General features: G+C 36.0%; 2 protein-coding genes across 4 annotated transcripts; both read right to left on the reverse strand.

The window, feature by feature from the left end:
* Positions 1-657: 657 nt before the first annotated feature.
* Positions 658-13,566, reverse strand: LOC141433097 (serine protease inhibitor 3/4-like). 3 transcript variants are annotated; one of them, XM_074094933.1, is made up of 10 exons: positions 13,363-13,566; positions 11,085-11,263; positions 9,951-10,094; positions 9,210-9,413; positions 8,542-8,640; positions 8,187-8,317; positions 7,085-7,297; positions 6,524-6,668; positions 4,639-4,771; positions 2,606-2,781 (listed from the first exon to the last, which is right to left on the reverse strand). In XM_074094933.1, the coding sequence occupies exons 1-6, from the start codon at positions 13,397-13,399 to the stop codon at positions 8,237-8,239; spliced, it is 744 nt and encodes a 247-aa protein (XP_073951034.1). In that variant the 5' UTR covers positions 13,400-13,566; the 3' UTR covers positions 2,606-2,781; positions 4,639-4,771; positions 6,524-6,668; positions 7,085-7,297; positions 8,187-8,236. The 3 variants fall into 3 exon arrangements, with proteins under 3 accessions (XP_073951036.1, XP_073951034.1, XP_073951035.1); XM_074094935.1 differs by lacking the exons at positions 2,606-2,781; positions 4,639-4,771 and adding an exon at positions 658-766; XM_074094934.1 differs by lacking the exon at positions 4,639-4,771.
* Positions 13,567-16,546: 2,980 nt separating this feature from the next.
* On the reverse strand, positions 16,547-18,547 carry LOC141433099 (uncharacterized). The gene has a single exon (XM_074094936.1). The coding sequence runs from the start codon at positions 18,517-18,519 to the stop codon at positions 17,104-17,106; it is 1,416 nt and encodes a 471-aa protein (XP_073951037.1). The 5' UTR covers positions 18,520-18,547; the 3' UTR covers positions 16,547-17,103.
* Positions 18,548-18,554: the final 7 nt, after the last annotated feature.

The raw sequence follows: 18,554 nt of genomic DNA on the forward strand, positions 1-18,554 counted from the left end.
GACGATAAGTGTAATGTAAGATGTAACCAATCCATGTAATTTAGTCATGCTTCGGGTATCCTAGTCACTTCTTTACTTTTCTATGATTTAATTTGGATTTGAAATGAAACAGTCGTAAAAAAAATATTACTATGGTAAGATAATAATCTTAAAACTTTGTCTGCGTTAAAAAGGCGTTAAATTCTTTTATCTGTGACTTGATATTTGTGTGAATGACACACTATCAAAAGAATTTATCTAAATGCATCATCGTTTGTGATCTGTACCTTTTGATAAACAAGAGACCCTCATATGAAAAAATACAGCCTCTGATGAAATAAAATAGGTACTTCGGAAAAATCTAAAACTACAATATATGTAGTTAATAATTTATGTATATTAGATTCTCCGATAGCGAGTAGTAGGTACAGTAAAGCTAAATTAGGTACTGACCACAGTAAAGTTTTTTTTTAATATGAAAGGAGATCTTTCATATTAAAGAGAAGGAAGCATAAGCCTTGTAGTCTTCAGGGTGTTATTTACAGACACACATTATTCAAATGACACAATGCCTACCTATAAGGAAATTAAGAAATTACTAAGTAAATAAGTAAATGAAAACAATTTATGCTTTAATGATTTATTTTTAATGATATTCGTGACTTTCTTTAATAGTTGAAAACGCCAGAAAATATTTGTTCCGTTCCATATTTGACATAGTACGTGAACGGATGATTTGCAACGAATTTTATTGGTTCGTGATAAGACACAGCCTCAAGAAATGTCGCTGAAATAAAAACAGTACTAAAGTTTGTAAATGCCTTATGTACAAATATCTACTGAGCTCCGAAAGCAATTTCAATAAGTAACTGTATTACAGAAGAATGTTGTAAGTTCCTACAAAAAAAAATTATGTAGAATTCAGTCTGTTTGTGTTAAAATATCTTAATATTCATATGGATAACCGCAACCAAGTGTAATCAAAACTCTAATCATCACGCAATACAAAATGATAAAATGTTCATTTACAACCAACCATTGTATTTCCTTAAGACTATGTTAGTAATTATAGCTAGCCAGTGAAAGGGTATTTTTAATTATGTGTTGCATAATTGAGCACTTATTTCTTTTAGAATAAAAAAAAAACAACAAAAAAGAATAAAATTCTGACGAACTAAGATTATCCTTTTTTCGAATCTTTTTTTTTGTTTTAAAAGGTTGAGAAAATGAAAATGAGGACTGTAGATGGGCGTAAAAGTCAAATCTATATGAGTCGCCAGTACCACTACCATGAGTTTACAGTGACCGTACTCGATAGCGACGGCGTAAATTATTTGTAGAGGCGCTGCAAATTCTCCATACAAATAATTTACGCCGTCGCTATCGAGTACGGTCACTGTAAACGCATGGTAGTGGTACAGCTCGTCCTAAGGTACGTTTTTAACTGGAGAAGCAAATGTCATAAATTTTTATGTATAGAAAAAAATAAAGTTAAAAAGCATAATTTTACCTAGGTTCATAAAACATTTGTGATCTCAGGGACGCGTCGTCAAAATCGCTCGAGTTCCTCGCGGACATGTACATTCAACGTCATAAATGATGATCTGATTGTACGTTGTCGCTTTCAATCGGTACGGTACACAATTTCGTATGGCTTTTCAAACATGACGTTAAAATTACAAGGTACAAGAGTGATCACGTATATGACTTTGACTATACGACTATTGGCTCTGTGCACGACATCAGCGCCACCTAGCGTCCGCAACTTTTTTGGCTCTGATGCTCTGACGTTTTGAAATTTCATCGCGACATTGTGACAAAAATCAAACCTATAACGTATTAATTTATAATACAAAATTACTGTGATACCGTGATTTGGGTGGACAAAAGGTTGTAAATTAATTTTAAAAATGAGGTAAGTAAAATTTATTCAAAAAGTGTGTTATTTTCGTTATGTCAGGGTTTGTTTACTTCATGTTTAGTTGTACTTTTACTGTAAAACGAAATGATAAAGCAATCTTATTGGTTTCTTTGAATAATAGTAAAGTTCTTATATCGCTAGTAATAAATTAATTAAATATCGTTTTCAGATCAAAATGAGTATCATTTTGAAGACCGGTTTTGTGAGTATCACTCAATATAAAATTTCAACCACAAACCGTTTCATAAGGAAAATTGTTGCTGGACATGTCCGAAATGTAGAGGAATTAAGAACAAAACAGGGACAGTGTTCAATAATTCAAGCTCGCATCATAACACAAACATCTATTACTAAAATTAAGTATAATAGTCAAAGTCTATACAAATTGCTTTGTTAATGACAGATTCATATGAGCATGACAGATGACAGAGCCTACAGATTATTACTTCTTTTGGCCACTATGAGCGCTGCGATAGATTTCATTACGCCCACCTAGTACTTCGCGCCCTCCCAATAAGTAAGTAGGTACAAACTAAAACAGATGTAGTGAATAATGTTTTCCATCGTATTTTGTCCGAAATGTTCGTATTTATCTAAAGTTTACTAAAGCTAATTAAGAAAGCAAGACAAATAGTATTCGACAAAATACGGAAACATTACTGATCTGTTAAGTGTTTTTTGATGGTTGAATTAAAACATACAAAACTTATTTCACGTTCTTTATTTCCTTAATAATCAACAACTCGTCCATTAACATTAAAAGTTAAAAACCCCGGCGAATATCTGCTCGCGTCTGAACCTGACGAAATACATAAAAGGATGGTTTGCGTTGAATATTGTTTTATGAACTTTTGGAGCACTCGCCGTTACAAAATTTGCCACTGAAATATAAAAAAGTCATTATTATTCTACGTCCTATGTGAGGCTTTATGTAATTTCGAAGAGACCTAAAATTACTGTACTCATGTTATGAAAAAATATTAAAATTAACGCTAAGTTTGTAACTCTGCCTGCTCTGTCCTATCTGTTATAGCGTTTTTATGAACTTTCGTGGTTCAAAGTTAAAAGCCCTGCATTTTGAATTTCTATTGAAATACGAATAACTTTACAAAATAGTCTAGTATTCCGAGGTTACTGGAACTTATAAAAGTCGTTAAGGTGTAGGTAGGAACCATCAGCCAAATATGTGGTCTACCACCCGGAAGTTGATAATCGTTTGCATGTCATAAAACAATAATGCCAACGTGCCAACTTGAAAGTTCGACAACATATGATCATTGATAAGTTCGACTTTAGCGACATGATGATAGATATTAAAATTGATAGACAATTTATTTGGCTGGTGATACACTAGGAAGACTATATTAAGTATACTTACGTCCTCAAGGACCCTGTGCTAACTTGGCACAGGTTACGTGGCGTCTCTCTAGGCTATACATAGTTAGGTCGTCGAGGTAAATAACTTAGGATAGTTTTCCTAATGTAAATATCCCCAAACAAAAGCTTTTAAAATTCTATAAACTTTAGAACACTCTTAAATAGTTAGTTTTTGGAAAGAAAACCTTAGAACAACAGAAGAAAACATTAATGGAAACAATAGAGAATCGGAGAGGAAAAATACGACATTTTACATCTTATACGACATGATCATGATGAGGTTATCTTAAAAGGAAAAGTGGAAAGGAAGCGAAAAAGAGGGAGGCTGAGGATTGACTGCATATCAAATAGAGGAGAAGGTAACCGTCATGTCGTTTGTATAAGGAGATTAAGGAGGCAGCTTAAAGTAGAGAGACGTGGAGAGACAATTATCGGCTGCAGCGAAAAGTGTACTTAACTCTTAAAAAAGAAGGAGAGAAAGTAAGTACAGAAAATTACAGGAAACTGCTGGAGTAAGACAATTAAGTGTACCTACAGTTAAGAATTAAAATCATTTTATTTTAACTTTCAAGGCAATAATAAAGATTAATTATAGGTGAAAAACTAAGTAAACGAGCATAATAGTAGTAACGCGTCCTCCGAATAGATAATTCGACGTTCTGTATTCAAAAATGACTCCCATATCAATTTTCTGTGTACTACTGCATTCAACAGGTCATTTACTTAAGTTTTTTTTTACATGTACATAATAGGTAGACTTTGCTTTTAGTGCATTATTTTAGATAAGAACGTATGATTTTCAGTTGATCCGGTCCATTTGGGTTCATTTCCCTAAACGTCCAGTCTCTGAATGTCCAATTCTCTAGATGTTCAATTGCCCGAAGGTCCTGTCTGTCTTTTTATCTTCTTCCTCTTTTTACCCGACTGCAAGGAGAGGTGTTGTTTTTATATTTTTTCCTTTTTGAAATTTATTTATTTATTTTTAATTACTCTGTTTCTATGGCTTTGCGCCTAACCTAACGTGTTTGTGCTGGAAACTTGAAAAAATATAGGTTAGGTTAGAGATGCGTCAAGGCGCGAAGTGCCTCAGCCCGGCGGAATAGGAGCCCTGCGGGACGGAGCTCCGTCAACCTTGGGTCATAGTATTAAAATTGACAAACCTGGAAATGAACAAATGGAGACCGACTAAACATTCGGGGAATTAGACATTTAGGAAAACGACCCGACCGTTGTAAGCTAAAGGTATGTTAGGTAATTGTAAAATTTAAGAAGTATGACATGAAATGTGATATGGATAGTTAGTAAATAGCGGAAAATTAGTATTTTTTTTACATAGATTTATTTATAGTTATACTTTGCACCTTAATTTTCTTAATCAGTAGCTAAATATTCCAGAGAATATTTGCTCGCTCTGAAATTTGATGATGTACATAAAAGGATGATTCGCGCGAAATATAATTCTGTTTAATTTTGCTGACAATGTAACATGTGTCGCTGAAATATAAAAAAAATAAGTAGGTTAGGTATACCGTCCGAATATTATTATGTTACAAATGTTTTTCGTAAATTGGTTTTTCGTCTTAAAAAAGGAATCCAATGATCGGATACAACCGAGTTCTCGAATTTATTTACAACTCATTCATTTAAAAATGAATAATGCTTTTAACGGCTTGTTAGATCGATTCCCCAGAATCGTTATTTCCTAGTATCAAAATTTCCATTCGCAATTTTTCCCGAATGCTTTTTCCCAATATGCTTTTTTACTGAATCTTATTTTCATAATCGCGTTTTTTATTAGGTAGATCTTAAGATTGCGTCGGCCCGAAGGGCCAAAACTACGCTCCATCGACACTGTATCTGTATCGATTCTGATTGGAAAAAAACTACTGTGAAAATAAGCTTCAGTAAAGAACTATAGTGGGAAAAAGCGTTCGGGGAAAAACGCGAACGGAAATTTCGCTACTAGCAAAATAACGATTCTGAGAAATTGATGTAACAAACCCAAACGCACAACAAAGTGATCATATAAGGGTTCCGTTTTTCCTTTTTAACAGAATCCTAAAAAACATTTCGTTCGACTCCATAATTATGATAATAATGGCACGGGAGCGTCAAAGTTCGCTTACTCTTCGCTAGTCATACCGTAATTTTTGTCCGAATCCTCGTTTGTCATATTTTTTTCCCACTGAAACCCTACAGTTTTCTGAAATTTTTAAATGGTCATCCTATAGAAAACTATATTTATAACAATTCTGAACAATTATTGGATTCCGAGAAAAAAAGTGTTATGACAAACGATCGTTATTCTGACAAACATTTTTTTTTTTTTTATTTGACTGGATGTGGGTCTCCTGATGGTAAGAGCTCACCACCGCCCATAAACATCTGCAACACCAGCGGTATTGCAGATGTGTTGCCAACCTAGAGGCCTAAGATGGGATACCTCAAGTGTCAGTAATTTCACCGGCTGTCTTACTCTCCACGCCGAACGTATGCGAGCCGATATGGAACCTAATGGCACAAAAAAAACTGGCAAGGAAGTGAGGACATTTACTATGTTGTTCATTTTTGTAAAGTTTTCTCATTGAAACAAACGTCAATACTTACAAGGATTCAGCTTCAATTTATTAAATGCTCCAAAACAAAACTTATTAAAAAAAAAAAAAAGGATTCTTTATAAACTACCTTCTTGTTCTAGCTAAATGTGTAACGGATTTTTTAGCTCAAAAATAAGGGTTAATACGGATGGAATACGACGTTCGTCTGGAGGGTTACTACGAAATTGGAAAACCAAAGTTCATATCGTACCGTCCCACTTACTCTCGTATTGGATAATATAAGCGTAAACGAGACGGCAAGATACAAAGTTCGAATTTTGCACTTAGATATTTAGGTATAGGGCCTGTGGATTGTGCGATAATTATGCCATTTGTCCGACCATTGTTTGTGCGAAATATGATCAAGCTATGCACGGCTTTATTCGTAGGGTAAGGCACTCGTCCCACCGTCAACGATGAACGAGAAGCGAGTAAAGCTAACAAACTAGATATTGAGTTGGCGAGCAGCGGGAAGCGAGTTCCTTAGTTTTGCCGCTAGGCTAGAAGCAAGTACATGTGTGCGACACTACTCGCACTATAGAGTAAAATGATCGCTGTTTGTTATATCGGTAGATGCACAGCCTAGCTATAGTATCAGGGTTCTATCTATCACCCTTGGGGTACCTACAGAACCCTAAAAAATACTCACCAGAAGCGGCGGCGGCCTCAGTCCCTTTTTCAGTAACTTCTATGATAGCTTTTTGTTTAGCTTTGGATACATGAATGTTTTGCTTTTCCTTCACGATCTTGTCCAAACCTGATTTGTCAGTTCTGAATATTTCTGTTATGCCGAGCTAAAATTTAATTTTAAAAATAAAATAATAATTAAGACCGAGAGTTTTAGGTTGGGATTCCCTGGCATTTTCAACGGCAACCCCTTTTTTATTGACTGTATTTTTTTTTGTCTTGACTTAGAAGGTTGATCTTTCATTGCTCCGTCCAAGTGGTAGGAAGAGTATTTGATATTCATTTCAATTTGATACCTCCACGTTTTCCAGAGAAAAAGGGTCTTCATAGACGGACAGATGGACAACAGTGATCCTATAGGTAAGGGTTCCGTTTTTGCTGACTGGGATACGAAATTCTAAAAAAAAACACTTTATTTCTGCCCTGAACTTTCAATTAAATGCAAAATTGGATTTTCAATTGCTTTTAAACAAATATATAGTTAGTCGTCCCAAAAATTTAAATTTAAATAAAATAATATTACCTTTTCATACGAGACCTTTAGGTCAATCTCTGTTTCAGTTTTAAACTTTGGTATAGTCAGAATGAGGTCCGCAGACCTCAGATGGCTTACAGCACCCGTTAACAGCTCAGGCGCCACTTTTAGCTTGTGGAGCAACACTGGCAACCCGTCTCTGGAATTCGGCAGAATAACTACGAAGGACGCTTGTTCACCCTGGTACGGGATTTCTACCACCTGAGAATAGCGACGGGCGTTTCAATCGCCTCATTTTCGTGGTCACATTTTTTATGAATGGGCCTTAAAATTTTATGACATTTCCAATTATTTTTAAACACTACTGTACTTCTACTAGATACCCTTGGAAACTGTAGCAGAATTATCTATCATGTCAACAAAAATGTGCCCACGAAAATCATACGGAATAAACTCTACAATAATGACCCAGATGCAAGTAAGGGCTCCCGCATACAACTGCGAATTCGTATCGCATTGCAAAAATCTGCGAGATTGCAGGACGCTAAGCAAATCTTCGGATATTTTTATTTTATTTTATTCGGAAAACCAACATTAAACTAACTAGGGCGGCAAAATAAAGCCAATTAAAGGTTTCCATAGATAATACGAAGATTCCCAGATTAGCACAAAGGAATGGAAAGAAAACAAAAAAAGTGTTCTAAAACTATGTTATTAGGTAGCCGGTCACCATATAGTAAGTAATGATTAGGTATAATGATTTGCATAATAAACTAATTAAAAGTGCATAGCTTAGTTGGGTCTCGATTCCGCCCGACATTAAGGGGTAAAATACCATAAAAATTTAAATTCAATTAATTTTTTAAATTTAATGTCTGTATAGTTCCCAATTCGCACTGGGCCGCGTGAACTACGGCCCAAGTGTTCTCATTGTGACGGAAGCCTGTGCCCATCAGTGGGACGTGGATAATAATAATCCCATAATAAAAAAAATGTCGCACCTACGATTCGGACCGATTAGAATGATATCTAAACTTTACACTTTTGTACCTTATCACTATAATATAATAACAAAACTTCAAACATGAAGTGACAGCGACAAGGTAGTAAAGTGTAAAGATGTGTGTTTGACCTCGACTGTAATTTTTACCTGGGCATCCAAGTCATCGCTCTTGGAGTAATTGTAGTAGCCTTCCCGGGTCAAAAAGGGTATTGATCGGACGCTTGAAGGAGCATAGAATTTGTCGACTTTAATTTTTTAAACGTATTCAGCCATGTACCCTGAAATTATATTATACAAGATGCAAAAATTATATACAAGATGCAAGATGCATTATTCATTAATTATTTATATAAAATATAACAAGATGTAAAAAAAACAGGTTCTGCAATATTTTCTGTCAATAGTCAATACCAACATTAAAAAATCCAGATTATGTTTTGTTTTGCGACTGCAAAAAGGGCTGAGTAGGTAGCAATAAAAAAATATTATTTTGAATACAAACCGAAAAGTACACAGCATTGACCAACACCAGTGATGTCTGAGGTGATATTTCATTTTCCAAAACTATTCTGGGAATTTTATTATGAGTTTTATCTCTTACCTGCAGAAAAAATAGTAAAAAAGAATTATGACAAAAAAGTAATCGACCGCGAACACCATGATGATTTTTTTTACTTTTTACTGGAGCTTATTTTCACAATCGCTTTTTTTATTCAATTTTAATCGATACAGAAACAGGTAGGTCTAGTCCATGTTAACTTTGCATCAGCCCGAAGGGCCAAAAGCACACAGAAGTAGGCGCTCCGCGTCAGCACTGGTTCAACAAAAAAATGTTCCAAGATAATACTCAAAAACATCTGTCGAATTGAGAACCACCACCTTTTTTAAAGTCGGTTTAAAATAAAGACAACGTTTTATGTTTCAATGTCAAACAGTATTATGTTTCTTACATTTGAAATGATTTGAATGAAAGACTTTCATCAATACCTGTATGTCCCAACCTCAAATATAAACTAGATTTCTCATTCGTCAATGAAAATAACTCTTCGGAACAGGTTAATTTGAAATAACGGTAACTTCGTTGGTGAATCGACAATTCATATTCCTCGTTTTACAACAGACCTGTTTTCTTATCTCATAATTTGAACATTAAAGGCTAATCACACTTACCCAACCATTTATTTCTTTGGCAGCTGTCGTCGGGTCGTGAAAATCGACCCTTTCCACAGCCGAATTGAAAATTTTCTTCGCTCTCCTCCTAAATTTTGATTTAAGTTCGACTTCTTTCGATACAAAAATCTTACTCAAGATAGTAAGCGTTACTCCAGAGAGAGAGCCAAGGCGTCTTATCAAAGGTTTAAATTCTTTCCTGATCTGTTTGGGATGAAAATAAAAATTATACACCAAACCGTAACACCAGTTTTGAGGAGATTACCGATAAAATTGCATTCAAGCATATACTATTCAAAACTGTTCAGGTCGTATGAGGAGATACGTAGAACTAGGGTCACCGACGTAGCCAAACGGATTAGCTTGTTGAAGTGCATTGACAGAGTATTGCCCATTGGGGTAGGCTATATATTCGTAGCAGGTCTAGGTGGTAGGTCTTTGGGGCCGAAAAGTTCTCAAATGGAGACCGCAGATCGGCAAACGCAGCATGGGATGTCCACCAACGAGATGGCCATGTTCAACAATGGACGTCCTACAGCTGATAGGACGATGATCATGACATGAGTTTCTAAAAAGTTGCACTGACGTCTGTCACATTTCTACCGTTCTGTTTTCCTGCACAAATCAAGTAGATAGTCGAATGGAAGATTAGATACAAGAATTGATTTATTTTTGTCAAAGGGATAGCTCCAACGTTTCGAGTTGCCAAAACTACTTACTTGGTTTACCCTGAATAATTACCTTTCTCAGTGACTCTATGCCGATGGCAGACAAAAGTTGATTGAGACATTTGCCCTGTGCTCCTATAGCCAGCTTGCCGAGCGGCAGTAGAGCCGACACAGGAGAACATATCATACTCTTCGATGGATTAGTTAATGCTGTATCCTGAAATATCGCGATTTTTATTCTCAGGTAGTTTTACAAGCGTTTCAACCGCTATCAGTTTCCTGTAGCTTATATTGAAGAAATGAGTCGGTAGAATGGAAGGATTTTATAAAACGATATAATAACGTTATAGGCAGGTACACACTAGTGTACCTATGCGGTACAGTCTCGAACAAATTGAATCATGATCCAGGGTTGGAACCTTTGTGCTACTAATGTCATGTTGACATCTCATACTTTTGTCAAGCTAATCATAGTGAAATTGATTATTAAAAGGTTCAACCCTGGGTCATGATTCATTAAAATTTCTACGGTCTCTCATTTTTTCAATATATGCGATAGGAAACTGAGAGCGATTGAAACGCTCGCATATAACATGTCGACGCGAGCAAGAAGCAAACTTCAAACTAAAATAAAATGGCGTGATATGGCGGACTGACGTTACCGAGACCAGATCGTCTAACGTTTCTGACACTCCCGGCACGGTCATAATCAAATGACAGTATTTGTATGCGAAAATTGTCATTTGATTGTGATCGCAAGTGTTAAAAATGTAAGATAATACAGCTTCAGTACTGTTGAACGGGGTATTAAAGTGAAACAGCAGTTTTTGAAAAACGCGTGCCCGGGCGGGCGAGTGAACGTGGAGACTATAAATAATTACTTAATTCTTTTCCGTTTTATACCTACAGTTAATAACATTTTAAAATAATTTGATTTATACAACCTCACCGCATTATAAAGAGTTAGGAACCTCTTATTTTATATTTTTTATCAACTCTCGACGAACAGCCTACAAGTAAGGTACTGTAAACTAACACTTATATGGACATGGTCTAAATTAAATGTTTTGAATTTGAATTGGAAATCTATCCTAAGACTGCTAGTAGAAACCTTTCCTACTTTGCTCTCTTTGGATAGGAAGTCATGTAAAAGCTGATGATGGGACACTACATTTTTCCGCAAAATACTAAGAACCTATTTACTTACAACAAGGAAGTGCTTTCTCACTGTGCCTTTGAGGTTGAGTGGCACCTGGTGGACAAAGAATTTCTCGTAGTCTTCCGTGTAACTTTCAAAATCCTTGTCATAGTCCAGATCCTCCTCAGAGTAGTCATTGATACGCTTATAACCAAACGTGGGTGTTACTACTAATAGTAGGTAGATAGCTGTTCAATCAATCATACGCGTTAGTACCTAAATTGAAAAAAACCCTCCCAACCCGTGGTCCAACTACTATGTCCAACTAACTGGTTGTACCACGGGAATGTAACTACTCATGGTCCAACCGATTGCACCACGGGGAAGCAAGTTCACGCATCGTCCAACCGGTTGGACCACGGGAATGTAAAATCGGTTGTCCAACTCTGGAAAGTATGTTTACCCATGGTCCAACTGGGTGGGTCCAATTAGTTCAACTAGTTGAACTACCACTTGAACTTTGTAATAGAGGTTCGGACTGTTGGTACCACTGTACCTATTCAGAATAAACTACATAATTGTTGAAAAAAGTATCATGACTTTTAATTTAAAAAAATGCAGTAATGATAGTATATCTGATAAGTACACATGACCCAAGGTAATTTTACTTCCCCATGGTCCAACTGGTTCAACGTAGCAGTTGTTCATATGCCCGTTGGACAATAAAAGCCCCTTAGTTGTACCACGGCACGGGTCACACCAATAAATTGCAGAAAAATATATATTCTGACAGTTGAACCGTGGGTAAAGTTACATTCTCGTGGTACAAACAGTTGGCCATAGTTGGACCACGGGTCGGGAGGGGAAAAAAAGGTAAAAGGTTTTTGCAGGTGGTAGGACCTTGTGCAAGGTCCGCCCGGATTGCTACCACCATCTTGCTCGCTAATCCTGCCGTGAAGTAGCAGTGCTTGCACTGTTGTGTTTCGGCGTGGAGAGTAAGACAGCCGGTGAAATTACTGGCACTAGAGGTATCCCATATTAAGCCTCTAGGTTGGCAACGCATCTGCAATACCCCTGGTGTTGCAGATGTTTATGGGCGGTGGTGATCTCTTACCATCAGGAGACCCACTTGCTCGTTTGCCATCAAGTCGAATAAAAAAAAAAGGTTAATTTTTTTTATAATATTTTTATGACAAATTACGTATTAGTATGACAAATAGGTAGTTACTTCTGCGACAAGGAGTACATTTAATCTCAAAACCTTAACCTGAGGGCTTTATTACATACGAACAAAAAAATTGGATGCAAACACACAAATATTTTGTTAAATATAATGTGTAAATTAAAACCCGGTATTTTTGGCAATTATCCCTTGCTTGAAAAGTCGTAAATAGACTGAATAATTTAATAAAATAAGTACAAAAAATAGTGTTTTAAACTTTCACGATTACAGTTTATTAACAACTAGCGCTCACCGGCCGCTTCGGATGCGTAAATCATTAGATACAGCAGTTGAATTTTCATTGACGTTAAATTATAACACCCATGCCAAATTTCATGACTCTAAACACAGCAGTTGTTATTTCGAGATTGTATAATTATCCCGTGGGAATATCGGGATAATAAGTAGCCTACTTATGTATTATTCCAGGTTCAGCTATTTACATACTTACCAAATTTCATGTCATGACTCTAAGCCCAGCGGTTATTAGTTCGAGATTTTATCCCTATCCCGTGGGAAAATCGGGATAAAAAGTAGCCTATGTGTTATTCCAGACGTCCAGCTACCTACATAGCAAATTTTATGACTCTAAGCCCAGCGGTTGTTATTTAGATATTTTATCCCTATCCCATGGAAATATCGGGATAAAAAGTGTTCTATGTTTTAATCCAGATTATAAACTAACTTTTTGCCAAATTTCATCCAAATCCGTGCAGCCGTACCAGCGTGAAGAAGTAACAAACATACTCACTCACTCACAAGCTCACTCCCTCACTCACAAACTTTCACATTTATAATATTAGTAGAAAGTAGGAGTATCCTTTGTTTAATCTAGGTTATAAACTAACAAAATTTCATCCAAATCCGTGCAGCCGTTTCAGCTTGCAGAAGAACAAACATACTCATCACTCACTCACTAGTAGGATGTAACGAAATGTATATGACTTTTTACAAGCAAAAAAGATTTTTTGCTTTACGCGCCAAATAATTACCTGCCTACGTATACCTACTATTTCTCACGTACCGTCTCACGTATATTTTCAGCATAATTTAGTCATGGAAGATAAAAGTAAACAAGCTAATCCTATTCGTAATTATTATAAGTAGCGCCTACTATTTACTTACTGGCAATGCACCGCTCTACTGTTACAATGAGTACCATTGCCGCTTAATCGTCCAGCAAGACTACACCACACCATGTCCAATGAACTTAACCAGATTTGATTCGCATCGCACTGTATCCGATTATCTTATTCCATCAATTACAATTTTTGATTTTCAATTGGAAAACAATTAAAATACTATCAGACTAATTTTCCGTCAAGCAGCTTAACTTTTTTGATTGCTTCATTTCTATAGGTACTAATACTCTTTGGATTGCCTCGTGCCATGTACAATGTCACTTTGTCACTGCCACGGGTCACTGCCATTAAAGGTAGTAAGAAGTTACTCTATAGGTTATAGGTAATTTATTCCTCTTTCTGTTCAAATAGGTTCAAAGTTTTACCGTGATAATAGCAAACATGCGACTCACAAAATTTCCAATATTATTAGAATTTGATCAAAATATTATGTAGGCATAGTTTGTATAGCTTTTAAGCTGTTAAGTATTATTTAATTTGTTGTTGGTGACATGATTTGATGTATGCCATTAAGTAAATTTAAGTTAAAAAGAAATTAAAACAATCTTTTTTTCTTTTAAATGTATCTAATGGCGATTTCCCGCATTTTCAAGATAGTGTAGCCAGTGACATAAAATACACTTAAATAATAAAAAAATAAACTGAATTAGAATAGTTGCATTAATATGATAATACGACACAATATTTACTATACATACAAATCAGCTTATAAGAAAAAATTGAACCATAACTTTATATAAAAGTAAATTAAACATTTTTTACAATAACCGGTTTTTAGCATCACTTCGTCGATTTATTTGCAACGGTAACACGTATACGCCATCCTATCTTATCTATGTTCCGGTTTATTGTCAATAATAATGAATGTTGTCAAAGAGACTAAACAAAATAATAGAAAATAAACTAATTACTATAACGTAACATACGAACACAAATGTACAATATTATTTAGGAACGATCGTTGTGTACTTCTGTGACTCCGGCACTAACAAACTGCAGTAACCCAACTTACGCACGAAGTATTGATCGCGCGAAAACAATAGCATCAATATGATTCCTAATGAAATATTTGCGGAAGATGTGATGAGTACTGTAATAAGATATGGCTTATACATTGGCGCAGCGTTTCAGTTGGTTTGCCTACTGGCCTGCGTTACTTTGACCGACGAACACAGCGAGCAACATCCATACGAGAAGGTAGATAATAAACAGAAAATACTTACTAAATTATGAAAAAATGAGACCGCTGCCGCTATTTTGTACAGGACAGCAACGTTAAGGTAGCCAGGGAAATATCTGATACAAGTACTACAAGAAACAAGTATTCCATGGTAACCCTCTGACTTGGTTATTTATCAAAACATAATGTTTTATTAGCAAGCAAGCATGTAATAGCAGACGGTTCACCTGATTTATTATGTTCACTTTTCTGAAGCAAACTTGATCTTTAGGCGCATTTCCACTAGAGATGTGCGAGAATGTGTTGTGATGAATGTGTTTGTAATGAACCATTGGAAAAGCTTCATTTACCTATCCTTGCTCCACCAAGCTGTTTCCACTAGAGCTATGATGAGCGAGGATGGGTAAATGAAGCATTTCCATTGGTTCATAACAAACACATTCCTCGCATATGCGACTGGTGGCATTGCAGCCTTATTGTTCCAGATCAAAAAAGAGATACAGCGGGACTGTCTGCTCATCTATCTGTCATAGTACTCGATCCTTAAAACAATAACAGGTGGACACATGGTTTTCAGTGTGCTGCTATTGCAAATACATAATGAGACACACCTTAGCATCCAGAAATATATATTTTGTGTGTGAGTGTAACATGAACATTAGTTTCCCATAAATTTTAATCTTTTTTAAAATAATTGGTATTCAAATAAATTACGAAGTTATAGATAGGGGGCCGCATTCAGGAATAGTGTTTGTTTGTAGTGGTTTGATTGATGCCTTTTTACTGCAGTCTGACTTGCTCTTGCCATCAAATAGTGGTTCACCTACAAGAAATGTGTTTTTTATAGTGATATGTTATGTAACATACTCTGGGCTAGTTTTTAATGTGCTTCTTTATTTATTACTCTTCAGACATACACCGACAGCGATGAATGCAGCTCAGAACAGTCATCCCCAGGGCACCGTGCCACTATGTCTCGTACCCGTCGTCATGACAAGAAGAAGAGGCGCTAGCCCAGATACAAAAGCTGGAGGTAGACTCCTCGCATTATACATAGTTTAAGGTTATAGTGGGCAGTAATCATATTACCTGTTTTGCTTAGTGGACATTGGAATTGTACTAAATTCGGGTTTTGTTTGGCATACCTTGATTTTACCAAAGCTCGATATTTCTCGTCTCATCTTGTCTCTACTTGTCCAGCAATCATCATCATCATGGTCTCGTGATCATGGCGCATGCAACTGTGCCGAGATATCGAGCTTCAGTAAAACCAAGGTATGCGGAAAAAAACCCAAATTTAATTAATAAAATTAGTATGACCGCGATAGTCTAAAATATTGTATTGGACTTATACAATCAGCCAAATATGTGATCTTGAAAGTTCGACTTGCAACATATTTATTTGATAGGAAGTTTAAAATTGATAATATACTTATCTGGCTGACAGACAGCAGTGTGATGTCAGGATTTTTTTATCCATTAACAATCAAATCTTAGTTTAAAAATCATAGTGACAAAAATATTGAACAATTTTTTCCACCACTGCTCATTTCTTAGTTTTAAGCTCAAAAACACTCATGGTTGGTCTCATCATGGCCTACCATTTATATCAGTTTTTCATTGTTTTATATTTTTTGGAAATAAAAAAAAACCTTGTATATGATTTGTATAAAATACTTAAATATGTATTTTTAGGACGGTTCTGGCGGAAAATCAGCGCTGCAGGCGTTTAACGCCTCAGTATAATGCTAAGTCAGCGACCGTTTCGCTTTTGCGGGGACACACAAATTTATGTATTATTTCTGTGTGTTTTCATGTATTTTTTTGGTTTATTTGTGTGAAATATAAATTTGTATTAGTGAATAAAATGTCTTCTTTCTTTCTTTTTAATGAATGGTATTAAAAATTACATTGTATTTTTTATGATCTCGAAACAATGTTTTAATGTAAGTAGTTGTATTTCTCTATGTTAAAATAAAATGAGACGTTTCTAAAAAGCATTTATTTGTTATATGGACTAGAATAATGGCATTATCATGATTGCTTGTTACACTTAATTATTAAAAATCTCATAAATCCAACACTTGTATACTTTAAGCACAACAATTAAGTACTTACATTAACAACATTCAAGGCACCATATTCCTGCAATCATCAATAACTTTTGTATAAATATATTTTTAATATTTATTTTATACAGTGTAAATATGGATTTGAAATATTCTTTTGGTGGCACAATGGCTGGCGTTAGTATACAAATACATATAAATGTTTTATTACCAAAAGCATCTTTGGGTATTATTGCACTTATATCACTTATTCTGCAGATACACACAAAAAATGCTGTATTTTACTAAATCACTATGCTACTTTTTGCGACTCTTTTTTTTACCATAATGCAAACTGGACTTGTTAAAAAACGCATAGTCTAACCTAACATTGATTAAATGATAAATGAAATGATGTACTCAAACAACAACAACACCTTCAGAAATTTCAATTTTGTACAAGCTAAATGCATCACATACCAAATGATGGTAGTAGCTAAATTGTTGTGTAATCCAAGTTATGCTGTTTTAAAGCATGCATCAGTTCATTATTTGATAAAAATTGTTTAAAAGCCTCAAGTTTTTTAAAGCAGATTGTTACGCAACACTTTTGATCGTCACTTCCGCAATTTGTGTTTTTGCCTTTGCAAGCTGTACCATTTTTTGCACTGCAACTTGATTCCTTCTTAGCACCGCATGATGACTCTTTCTTTCCACTACAACCGGATTCCTTCTTGCCACTGCAACCTGTCTCTTTCTTACCACTGCAACTTAATTCTTTCTTCTCACTGCAATTTGATTCTTTTTTAGCATTGCAGCTATCCTGTTTCTTACTGCTGCAATCTGTCTCTTTCCTATTCTTGCAACAAGACGATTCTTTACTGTTAGATGCATTCTCAGAGTTATTTCCAGAGCTTTTTGACGCATTGGCGTCTTCGTGTTCTGTACCACAAGCGCATTTGAATTGTTCAGCCAAGCTTGCCATAGGCACCTCCTCGCAGTCATGAATAGTATAAACACCAAGCTCTTCTAAGCTTGTTAATTTATGTCTGCGGTGGTAGTCCAAGAATGTATTGTGATTTGTATCGGTAGCCTTGCCGCAACCGACGGCGCATTTCATGGATTCATGGTCGCACTGGCAGTCCTCGTCGCATGAGCAGGTGTCTACAGGACATTTAGCTTTCTCTGGTACTGGTAAAGGTTCTGGTATTGGTTCTGGCTCGGGATTGGAAAGCCCACAATCGCCCCTGCACTCCCCAAGAGATGGGTCGCATACACATGTCATACAAGAGCATATCCCGGCATCGGCTGCTAGCTGTTCTAAAGCATTCCGTTTTGCAATTTCTTTACCGAATATATTCTCCGTTCGCACAACGTACATATCCGATGGGGGTTCATTGTCAAATAATAATGTATCCTCGTAATCTAAGTCTGTGTTGAAAAGAACAGAATTCGCTGGATTGATTTCAATGTTCTGTTGCACTTTTGAGGGTGGCGGTGTATTTAAAGATCTATCGTCATGCGGATCCGGGCCTTTTAAGAAGTTACCAATATCAGCTTCAATTTTAGTTGACGTTAGATTTGAGACTAGCTCGCTATCGTTGAAAACTTTGTCACCAACATCCATTATGTTTGGAGTGGCTAGATCGTAGGCGCTTTGTGTCATAATATTAGCTGTGGGAGCAATTTCAGTATTCAAGTCAATGTAACTCTGCATATGAGTCGGGACGAAAGTGGCCATCGTAAATATGTTCTCAGGTGTTTTCTCTTTGATGCTGACAGGAGTTTCCGACACGGACGCAGCCAATGCGCTGACATCTACCCACGGCGCCTGCACTTCAATCTCATTGGCAAGAGCTAACTGTAGAGCTTTTTCTTGGACTTCAATTCTGCCGTCAACTGTTGGTGCCATAGGTACCAATGGCTGTAAGTGATTGATGTCTATCC

This window comes from Choristoneura fumiferana, chromosome 12, assembly GCF_025370935.1.
Source record: "Choristoneura fumiferana chromosome 12, NRCan_CFum_1, whole genome shotgun sequence".
Lineage (NCBI taxonomy): Eukaryota > Metazoa > Arthropoda > Insecta > Lepidoptera > Tortricidae > Choristoneura > Choristoneura fumiferana.

Bases quoted from the DNA above. Each gene is read 5' to 3' on its own strand.
- LOC141433097 (XM_074094935.1), bottom strand. From the start codon at position 13,399: ATGGTACTCATTGTAACAGTAGAGCGGTGCATTGCCA. The intron at 11,264-13,362 runs GTAAGTAAATAG...TTGATTGAACAG, and splicing joins AGTAGAGCGGTGCATTGCCA to CTATCTACCTACTATTAGTA. The intron at 10,095-11,084 runs GTAAGTAAATAG...GCGATATTTCAG, and splicing joins TGAGAAAGCACTTCCTTGTT to GATACAGCATTAACTAATCC.
- LOC141433099 (XM_074094936.1), bottom strand. From the start codon at position 18,519: ATGGCACCAACAGTTGACGGCAGAATTGAAGTCCAAGAAAAAGCTCTA.